An 11,261-nucleotide genomic window follows, 5' to 3' on the forward strand; every position below is an offset into this window, starting at 1 on the left:
TTTTTTTTTTTTTTTTTTGAGTTGGAGTCTCACTCTGTCACCCAGACTGGAGTGCAGTGGCCGCTCCCAGCCACCGCAGCCTCGACCTGCTGGGCTCCGGCCATCCTTCCGCCTCAGCCTTCCAAGTAGCTGGAACTACAGGTGCGTGCTACCACGCCCAGCTGATTTTTTGATTTATGGTAGAGATGAGGTCTCGCCAAGTTGCCCAGGCGGGTCTCGAACCCATGGGCTCAGGCAATCCACTCACCTCAGCCTCCCAAAGGCGTGGGATTACAGGCTGAGCCACCGAGCCTGGCTTTAATTTTTTGATTTATTGCAGATATGAGGTCTCATCAAGTTGCTCAGGCTGGTCTTCAACCTGTGGGCTCGGGCAGTCCTCTCACCTTGGCCTCCCAAAATGCTAGGATTATAGGCGTGAGCCACTGCACCTGGCCACAAGTATTCTTCTTGAACATAAGCTGACACTAACAGTGGCTTTCCTGTGGCTGTGGTCATGGTTAACTGAGGCTTGGTGCAAGAGAACCAAGCAAATCAGGGCAGCCACCTGACATGCTACCCATTCTCCATATGGAGGATGATGCGAGAGCACTGAAGCAGAACGTCCTCCAGCCTGGGCACCTCTAAGCCAGCTATAAGAGACATCTATTCACGATAAGAGCAGCAGCAAACTCTTTATTGATTATAAATTACCAATATTTATTTTAAGCACAAAGTGACTTCAAAGTTATTTTTGTTTTTTGGTTCTTCAAGGGGCTAGAGAAAGTGGAGTGGGGAAAGGAATGGGCACAATATTTAAGTCTGGCTGACTCACAGGTTAGCCGCTGCCTTTAAGCTTCATGCTGGGCTGTGCCAGTTCTGAGCCTGGGGTTTAAGGTCAGCATTCTGTTTCTAATGTATCCACAGACCCAGGTTCTTGCTCATTCATAGTGTGCCACTAGGGTACTGCACATCTCTTTTGCTGTTTCAGATGACTCCAGAAAGTACTTTGGACTTGAAAATGAATGGGTAGAAAGGGAATTAGAGGGTACGGGCCTCCTGGGTTTTCCATAGTTTCATCTGAGGAGGAAGCCTAGGAAATGCTTTCCAAGAGAACATTCTGGTTTCCCTTTCTGGTTTCCCGTTCTGATTCAGAAAGCAATCTCTTCCCTAGAAGTCAGGAGCAGAGTAGAAAAAAAGAAATGGAGAAAACAATCTGCTCACATAACCCAGTGTATGTGCTGGGTACAGCCCTCTCTTCAAGTCAGATCTAGGTCTGCCCCACTCCTAGGTCAGGAGTCCCTGGCAGACAGGACACCTGCCTGTAAGGTCTGGCACATACAACCCTCCTGGGGGAGAGACAAAAAGCATCTCTTCTTTGGAGATTACTGAGAAATGGGGAGAACTTGGCCAAGTCATGGAAAGTACCAGAAACAAACATGTACCAGGAACCTGAAAGCGTACACATGCCTCCATTAAGAAGGGCTAGCTTCCTACACCTGCAATGTGCCCCGTTATTAGTGCAGGTTCCAAAGCCAAACCAAGATGGGGAGAAAAACTCAGCATTCTGGCTGCCGAGGTGACCTCTAACAGTAGCACAGGGAGGAGGGGTGAAGTCCAGGCTTCCTCATCCAAGCTGGGTGGATAGGTGTGTGGTGGAAAGTATGGCCCATGTGTCAGAGGGTGTGACTGCCATGGCGTGGCTGCATGAGTCAACGACAATCCCCCCAGTCAAGGGCAGCCCAAGAACAGCAACTGAACCACAGGGACCTTTCACTCACTGCTGCTCCTGCTTCAGGAATCAGACATAATCTAAACTGCCTTTTTATAATCCAGTCTTTGCTCAGCGTTCCTGATTAGGACAAGATTTAAGACAGGGCATGGAAGAGACAATTAACAATCCAAATGTCCCAGAGAGTTTGAAGATCTGAGAGTCCCAGGGAACACAAGAGAGGTTGGGGGCTTCCAGGAAATGAGGTGCTGAGGGTCATCAGGAAAAGAAGAGTGCCCCTGCACACTCCTACAGGCGCTTTTTAATGAGTTTCTCGAGTTTGCGGATGCGAGATGATTCCTGTTCTGGTGTTGGAGCCATCAGGGACAGTGAGCCAGAGCCTTCGGCTCCTGAGGGCGGGGTGGGAAGCCTCTGGCGGAGGAGTTCCAACATGCTACTCTGCTCGCTTCTCTTCAGCCCCTGAGGTTTGAAAGAGAAAGAACAGTCATGAAGTCTGGGCCACAATGTCATGGAGGGGAAGTGCAATATCTGGGCATGCTGTTAGCTGAGGCTCTGCGCACAGCACCATTACTCTCGGCTGGATGAACACCTTCCTCAGGGGAATTACCAGCCCTGGATATCGCCTAGCAGTAAAACAGATGAAGAAAAAAGATCTTAGGACAGGAGAGAAAGAAGGGTTGAGAGAATAAAGGACAGGTAAAGACGGTGGGAAAGGACGGTCACCTCCTGCTCTTCATTCCACTCCCTCCACCCCACCCTCCCCTGAGCAGTGGGTCTCAGTGGGGCCTGGAGGTCCTATCAGGATCCTCAAGTTCATATGCCCAGGACCATCCTCCAAGTATTTCTCGGAGTCCAGTTTGCAGTGTGGGGCCAGGCACATGTGTTTTGAGAAAGCACCCCAGGAACCTATGTCCCACCCTCCAACTAAGGACTGTTGAGTGTGAGAAGGATGAGCAAGTGTGGAAAGAACAAGACACTGAGTTCACCTTCATGTCCAGTATCTTCTGGAAGGTTTCTGTGTTGCAGTCTGTGAGGAGTTTAATGTAGTTGTCAACAAACACCACCAGCGGTTCATGAGGGGCCATCACTACCTGCCAAGGGAGGAGATAGAAGCAGGCCCTCAGGGACAACTCGCAGTGGCAGGACAGGGTCACCACTCCTCGCTTGACAGCGGAGCATTAAATGGAGGCTGCAAGAGTTCCTCAAGCAGCAGCAACCCCACACTCAGAAGCACCTAATGGCCCTCCACCTTCACATCCAATCAGAGCAATGCTTCTGCATTTTCTGAATCCTACCTATCAGCTGAGTGCTGTCCCTTCTCTAAAGATTCTAATTCAGTAGGCCTGGGTGACTCCCAGGTAATTTTTAAAACATCAGGACTGGCCAGGTGCAGTGTCTCACACCTATAATCCCAACACTTTGGGAGGCTGAGGTGAGAGGCCTGAGCCCTCACATTCAAGACCAGCCTGGGCAACTGGTAAGACCTCATCACTACAATAAATCAAAAAATTAGCTGGGCTTGGTGGCACGTGCCTATAGTTCCAGCTACTTGGAAGGTTGAGGCGGAAGGATCACCTGAACGTGCCACTTCACTCCAACCTGGGCGACAGAGTGAGACTCCGACTCAACGCCCCCCCCAAAACAAAAAAACCACATCAGGACCATTTGGGAAACACTGTGCTAAAGGGTCTCCTGTTTGAGACATTTATGCTCCTTCCATCTTGACATGGCATTATTCCTGAGAAATGGGTGGCAAAGGAACTCATGTAAATGGATTTTTTCAAAAACAAAAATCCCAAAGCTGCCTCACTCTTTTGAAGACCTAAAATCTGGAACTTAATTTAACTACATTTATTTGTTTGTTTGTTTACCTCTGTTGCCCAGGCTGGAGTGCAGCGGCACCATCCTGGCTCACTGCAGCCTCGACCTCCTGGCATAGGTAGTCCTTCCACCTCAGCCTCCGTAGTAGCTGGAACTATAAGCAAGTGCCACCACGCCCAGCTAATTTTTTTGTAATTTTCCTGCTATGTTTCCCAGGCTGGTCTCAAACTCCTGGGCTCAAGCAATCCACCTGCCTCGGCCTCCCAAAGTGATGAGATCACAAGTGTGAGTCACCATGCTCGGCCTAACTACAGTTACTTAAACTATCGATTATTTCCATTTGGTTTTAGAGTGCAGTATCTGACTTTCTTCCCCCAGCAGACTGATTTTGTTTTGGAGTTCTGAGAGTATACTCAAGAGTGGGGAGGAGTGGTCCACTCAGCACTCCTCTGCAGACCATCCCGAGCCATATGCTCTACTTCCCAGTGAGGAACCTGCAGGGAGGAAAATGTCCAGGTTGCTTCTGGTTTTCTCAGGCCATAAGCTCAAGGATTGTGCAGTGTCCCACCTGGTCCCACCAGTGTCTGAGGCCCACTGCTGCTTTTTACTCCTGCCATCATTTGAGTCATTCTGTTTGGGAAACAGGCCTGAAGAACCAGCAGGCCCTGGACTTTTAAGACCACATCACGACAGCGTCATTTGTCCTCTAGCCTTCACCGCCTCTTCCATATAGGCCCCCTCTCTTCTCAACAAACAAAGGTGGAAATCAGATGCAGATGCTCAAGGCTTCAGACATCATTACCCGAAGTACAATATTTTGTTAAATGGGGTTTTTAAAAACCCATTTGCCAATTAGATTCAGTTACTACAACATCTGTTCAGAGTTCATTTAAAGTTACAGAGTATAGAAAGCCAAAAAGGCTGACGTGGAAGGGAGTAACTGATGGCTGGATCCGAAATCCTTGCAGAGAAGTAAAGGGATCCTGACTTACACACTGCTTCACAGCAGTGACTCCACCTAATTTCCAGTCTTGGTCAAGTCTATAACAAAAGGGTCCCACGACAACAAAAAATTCATTTGTCAGAAAGACTTACTGACCCCCAAGTAACTGTCCACTGACTTTCCACAATATCAAAATTCACGCCAGCCAAAGAATGGGGGACAACCCTTGGAACTGGTGGGGACAGTGCTTTCAAAAACAAAACTCCTGGGAAAAAGCAATCAAAAAGCCTCTTCACAGAATCCCCAAGACGCAAACCATCACCTTGAGGATCATCTCAGCCCGGGTCATGCCTTTCACAACAATCTTCGTGTAACTGGCAGGGGCTTTCCTCACCACCTGTGAGCCGATGGAGGGGAGATCAAGCAGGACCATCTTCAGGGAGTGCGTGTCCAGCAGCAGCTGTGGAGTGAAGCAGAGTGTTACTTGCCACCTCCCAGGGATCTAGCATCGAGGGGATCCAAGCTGATTCACAACATTTTCCTGGTTATACATACAATACACTTTCATTGCAGAAAATTTGGAAAATAGCTGCAGTTAAATGCAGGTTAATTCCTGTCAATCTGTGTAAATATAGAAAAACTAAATCAGAATCATACCGTAGGTATATACAGTTTATAACCTGGCTTTGCCACTTAATATATGAAGTTCTTGTATTTTATTTTCTCATATTGGCACTCTTTTGTTTTGTTTTGTTTTTTGAGTTGGAGTCTCACTCTGTCGCCCAGACTGGAGTGCAGTGGCAGCTCCCAGCCACCGCAGTCTCGACCTGCTGGGCTCTGGCGATCCTTCCGCCTCAGCCTTCCAAGTAGCTGGAACTACAGCCGTGCGCTACCACGTCCAGCTAATTTATATTGGCATTCTTTTAAAAAATCATGTTTTTTTGTTGTTGTCATTGGGGTCTTACTCTGTCACTCATGCTGGAGTGCAGTGGTGTAATCACAACGATCATGGCTCATTGCAGCTTCAACCTAGTGGGCTTAGGTGATTCTTCTACCTCAGCTTCCTGAGAAGTTGGGTCTACAGATGTAGGCCATGATGTCCAGCTAATTTTTTGATTTCTTGTAGAGATGAGATCTTGCTATGTAGCCCAGGCTGGTCTTGAACTCCTGGGATCAAGCAATCTGCCTGCCTCAGTCTCCCAAAGTGCTGGGATTATAAGTGTGAGCCTGTGCCTGACTGAAAAAAAATTCATGATTTTTAGCTACTGCACTCCAGCCTAAGTAACATAGTGAGACCCCATCTCAAAAAAAATCATGATTTTTAATGGGTATACAGTATTTACTCTATGGTGTGTGTGTGTGTATAAACTTTTGGATCTTTCCAAATAGAATGTGTCTATTTACATATCTGCCAGCAGTACGGACTGTACCCTTATCAATACTGACAAGTGTCATAAAATCTTGCTTACTTGTTAGGCAAAAAATAGTAACTCATTGCTGCTGTATTTTAATTGATCTGGATACCAGTGAGGATGTAGATTTAACCAAATTTAAACACTGTATCTTGGCAACAATCCTCTTTTTTCTATTTGTTTTTGTTCTCCGGGATGCCAATTATCTAGAAGGATGCCAGCCTTCCTGACTGCCTACCAACTGCCAGGAGTGGTGCTAGGAATGTTTCATCACTTTTTAGTCTTCATAAGGCCCCGCCTTGCAGGTTATTTATTGTTTCCATGTTATAGACAAGAAAACTCAAAGTTCCAGAGGTTTTTTTTTTTTGAGTTGGAGGCTCACTCTGTCACCCAGACCAGAGTGCAGTGGCCGCTCCCAGCCACTGCAGCCTCGATCTGCTAGGCTCTGGCGATCCTTCCACCTCAGCCTTCCAAGTAGCTGGAACTACAGGCGCGCGCTACCACGCCCGGCTAATTTTTTGATTTATTGTAGAGATGAAGTCTTGCCAAGTTGCCCAGGCGGGTCTTGAACCTGCGGGCTCAGGCAATCCACTCGCCTCAGCCTCCCAAGGCGTGGGATTACAGGCTGAGCCACCAAGCCCGGCTAAAGTTCCAGAGGTTTAATAACTTGCTAAACTTATCTCATATAATGCACGGGGTTAGATGATAAGGTGGACAGGAAGCAGTAAATCCACTCCTTGCTGCCCAGTTACATTCCCCCAGATGGCTCTGGCTTAGAGCTCACACTGATTTCTGCTGACTGCCCTGCTGCTGCTGCTGCTCCTGACAGCCAGGTGGCATAGAAATGGCCAAAGCCAGAAGGGTATACTCTGGCCTGTTCATATGGTTTAGGAGCATAGAATCACACGGGCATCAGACAGACAAAGGTTCCACCGCCATCACTAAACTCCAATGATAACGGTCACTCATGTTTAGGACAAGGTTTGCTGTCTCTCCCACTGCCTGCTCCTCTTGGAAAGCCTTTCATAATTATATCAAGCAGGCAAGGAATGGGATTCCTTCAGGTCCCACGACACTTTGATCCTCCAATTTTCCATTTACTTTGGTTTGGACAGGATTAATGACTAAAGATAAGCTAATTAATGGTGGACACTATTAGCTTAATGGTTATGGTGGCTATCATTTTGACAATGGTAAAAAATTGGGGGAAGACATCAATGTTTTATTTGGAAGATCTTAGATGGAAATATTACTCTCAAAAAGTGGTAAGAAATTATACTAAGGACCGAATAATCATAAGGAAATAAATGTGGCTAGTCAAAGGCCTAAACTACGCAGGCTATTCAATTGCAGGTCAGCAAAGTGTCAGGGCATTTTGGATCTTCCTAGAGTTTCCAGAAATAAAAATTCCTACTACTCTAGAGTCTAATTTTTGAAAAAGCTGTGGCTTACAGAGAAGGGTATATGAGCATCCAGGGGAGAGAGTGGCACAGACTGCCCGAGGCCCATGGTAGCACACTTCCAGAGCTCCACTGGAAATGACCACCACTCTTCCTCAGAGGAAACCCAGTACACACCTCTAAAGGATAAATATGCTCAGTTCTAGGTGGATTAAAACTTTAGCTATAGGCCGGGCACTGTGGCTCAAGCCTGCAATCCCACACTTTGGGAGGTTGAGGTGAGAGGACTGTCTGAGCTCAGGGTTTGAGACCAGCCTGGACAACTTGGCAAGACCCCGTCTCTACGATAAATCAAAAAATTAGCCAGGTGTGATGGCACACATCTGTAGTTCCAGCTACTTGGAAGGCTGAGGCGCAGACCTGAGCCCAGCAGGTTGAGGCTATAGTGGTCGTGAGCTTGCCACTGCACTCCTGCCTGGGTGACAGTGAGACTCTGACTCAACAAAACAAAACAAAACAAAACAACCTAGTTATAAAAAGAAAAAATTTTTAAAAATCTCTAAAATTCTTAGAATATAGAGATTATTTTTATTGCGTATAGGAGGAGACAAATATCAAATATGGGGAAGAATGAAAAACTTACTACCCTAAAATAAAAGAAATCTATATCAGAAGACACAAACAAAGTAAAAGACGAGATACAAATCAGGAGAAGGTATATGCAATATTGACAAAGGAATGATATTTAGAACACATAAACGTTCCTACAGATCAATTAAAAAAAAGACCAACCAATCCAACAACGATGACAACAGTGGGGCAAAGAGTATGAACAAAAGAGGAAATTCAAATGCCCAAAATGCATGTGAAATTATAATACACCTTCATAGGAACTGGGAAGTGCAAATTAAAACCACAAATGCATAACATTCCATACCCATCAGGTAGTCAAAAGTAAAAAGGTTGATAACCAAGAGTTGGCATGGATCTGGCATTAAAATTCACACTCATGGCAAGGTATAAATTAGTTCAAGCACTTTGGGGGAATTTTATTAATATCATCTTAATTAATCAAAGATGCACATAACCCATAACATAACATTTATACTTATATTCTTTAGAGAAATTCTTGTCCATGTAAAAAAAAAGTTCCTGCATTTGCTGTTTATAAAAGCAAAAGATTGAAAACAACCTAAATGTTCATCAACAGCAGAATAAATAAACAAATGGTGGCATATTCATGCAATGAAATATGATATTGAAATTAAAATAAATGAGTGGGATCAATATGGATAAATCTCAAAAAACATTAAGTTGGGCAAAAAAAAGGTGGGGAAATATATGTATAATACCATTTACATAAAGTTTAAAGATAAGCAAAACAAATCACATGTCATTTGTGAATATATACAAACATATCAAAACACATATGAGAATGATAAAAATCAAAATCCAAAGAGTGTTCACCCTTGGGCACAGAGGAAGGGGTGGGCTTAGTGGGGTCCATGGGAGGGGGGCTCGGCAGTAACTGTAAAGATTTACTGTAACATAAAAACGACCTAAAGCAAATGTGGGCAGATGTTCCAGATTTTACTGAGCTGAGTGGTGAGATGGTTTTCTTTACATTATTTTCTATAATTATATTAACTGAAAATATTTTTTCTTTTCTTAAGTATGCCATTTGAGGCCTAGCAAGGATTCAACTTTGTCTTCCATGTAGCAAATTCTGAGAGCCTTGTCAAAATCAAAGCCATCTTTCAGTATGTATTTGTTGGCAGAAAAAAAAAAAAAGATTATGTTTTAAAACATATGGGAATACTTCCTATTTTTTTCTACATTTTCTATTTCCCAGAGATATATTATATGCATAAATAATTGTATAGTCTTAAGTGACAGGAAGAGTTCTGAATGAGCCAGACATAATTCTCTAGTGTCTCCCATATCTAGGGAGATATGACACTTTCATTCTCTGGCCAGTCACAATAAAATTCTATCTTTACCAGGCAGCTGAGAAGATGAGAACCTTGGTCTCAGGTTTTACATAAAGCAATGCAGTCAGAAAAGGCGGGAACTCTACTCTGGCAGATTTAGCAGCTGTGGGAAATAAAGATAAAATATTTTATTTGTCATGAAAATCTGCTAGTTTTCATCTTTGAAAACAGCTCATGGTTAATCTCCTTGGGCATGAGGCACTGGACGAGAGGTAGCCATAACCAAATTTGTGACTCAGAGATAATTTGTGGGGTGCTATGGGCTGCCTGATGTTGCTGATGGGCTACTGGGGTGCAAGGATGGCCAGTATGCCGGTGACAGTTCATCACCAGCAGTGGAAACCTTTGAGAGGGACTTCTTATTTCTTTTCTTTTTTTTTTTTTTTGAGTTGGAGTCTCACTCTGTCGCCCAGACTGGAGTGCAGTGGCCGCTCCCGGCTACCACAGCCTAGACCCGCTGGGCTCCGGCGATCCTTCCGCCTCAGCCTTCCAAGTAGCCGGAATTACAGGCATGTGCTACCACGCCCAGCTGATTTTTTGATTTATTGTAGAGATGAGGTCTCTCAGTTGCCCAGGCGGGTCTCGAACCTGCAGGCTCAGGTAATCCACTCACCTCGGCCTCCCAAAGTGCTGGGATTACAGGCTGAGCCACCGAGCCCGGCCGGTCACCAACAATTCTTAGGGGACACCATAGCTCTCAGTAGTGATAAATATCTTGAGTAGATAAAAACACATTCTTCTTCTTCATTTTTTTTTTTTTTTGTGTGTGTGGCAAGGTTTCACTTTGTCACCCAAGCTGGGATGCAACTCAAAAAAAAAAGAATTGTTGGTGACTTTTTTTTTTTTTTTTTTTTTGAGTTGGAGTCTCACTCTGTCGCCCAGACTGGAGTGCAGTGGCGGTTCCCAGCCACCGCAGCCTCTATCACAGCTTACCACAGCTTCTAACTCATGAACTCAAGTGATCTTCCTGCCTCGGCCTCCCAAAGTGCTAGAATTACAGACGTGAGCTACCGCACCTAGCCAATTAGTGCTTTTTAAAGTATATTCACTTGGGCAACATATTAGGACCCTATCTCTACAAAAAAGTTTTTAAAAATTAGCCAGATGTGGTGGCTAGTCCTCGTAGTAGTAGTCCTAGTTACCTGGAAGGCTGAAGTGGGAGGATCCCTTACGCCCAGGAGTTTGAGGCTGTAGTGAGCTATGATCTTGCCACTGCACCCCAGCTTGGGAGACACAGCAAGACCCTGATTCTAAATATATATATCTTTCTCTCTCTTATATCCAGCAACCTTGCTAATGCTAAATGTATATTCTAAAAGCTTATCTGTAGTTTCTTTTAGATATCATTCACAATCATGTTCTCTGTGAAAAACGATAGTTTTGTTTCTTACTTTCTATTAATATCTGAATGCCATTTGTTTCTTTCTTTTTTTTTTAATTGGAGTCTCACTCTGTCGCCCAGACTGCAGTGCAGTGGCCGCTCCCGGCCACCACAGCCTTGACCTGCTGTGTTCCAGCGATCCTTCCATCTTAGCCTTCCAAGTAGCTGGAACTACAGGTGTGCACTACCACGCCCGGCTAATTTTTGATTTATTGTAGAGATGAGGTCTTGCCAAGTTGCCCAGACGGGTCTCAAACCCATGGGCTCAGGCAATCCATTCACCTCAGTCTCCCAAAGCGTGGGATTACAGGCTGAGCCACTGAGCCTGGCTTGCCATTTGTTTCTTTTAAAACTATTTTTTTGACTTACATTGCTAGTTAGGACTTCAAGGACAATGCGGGATAGAAATGGTACCAGTAGATACTCTTGTCTTATTCCTAATCTCAAGAGAGAAAAACTTTCCATATTTGGCCAGTATGCATGATGGCTCTGTGGCTCAGCCTGTAATCCCGCGCCTTTGGGAGGCTGAGGTGAGTGGGTTGCCCGAGCCCGTGGGTTCGAGACCCGGCTGGGCAGCGAGACCTCATCTCTACAATAAATCAAAA

At 45.1% G+C, this 11,261-nt stretch overlaps 1 protein-coding gene across 2 annotated transcripts in view; it reads right to left on the reverse strand.

Annotated features, from left to right (window-relative positions):
- Positions 1 to 645: 645 nt before the first annotated feature.
- The window catches only part of VPS53 (VPS53, GARP complex subunit), a 170,677-nt gene continuing 160,061 nt past the window's right edge, over positions 646 to 11,261 (reverse strand). For both annotated transcript variants that reach the window (XM_021711355.1, XM_008056040.2), the window contains 3 exons: positions 4,795 to 4,932; positions 2,695 to 2,799; positions 646 to 2,167 (listed from right to left, as the gene is read on the reverse strand). In XM_021711355.1, the coding sequence (XP_021567030.1) occupies positions 1,997 to 2,167; positions 2,695 to 2,799; positions 4,795 to 4,932 (414 nt within the window). In that variant the 3' untranslated portion in view covers positions 646 to 1,996. The remainder of the gene's footprint in view (positions 2,168 to 2,694; positions 2,800 to 4,794; positions 4,933 to 11,261) is intronic.

Source organism: Carlito syrichta, unplaced genomic scaffold (genome assembly GCF_000164805.1).
Source record: "Carlito syrichta isolate Samal-C Ts95f unplaced genomic scaffold, Tarsius_syrichta-2.0.1 Scaffold302085, whole genome shotgun sequence".
NCBI classification, from domain to species: domain Eukaryota; kingdom Metazoa; phylum Chordata; class Mammalia; order Primates; family Tarsiidae; genus Carlito; species Carlito syrichta.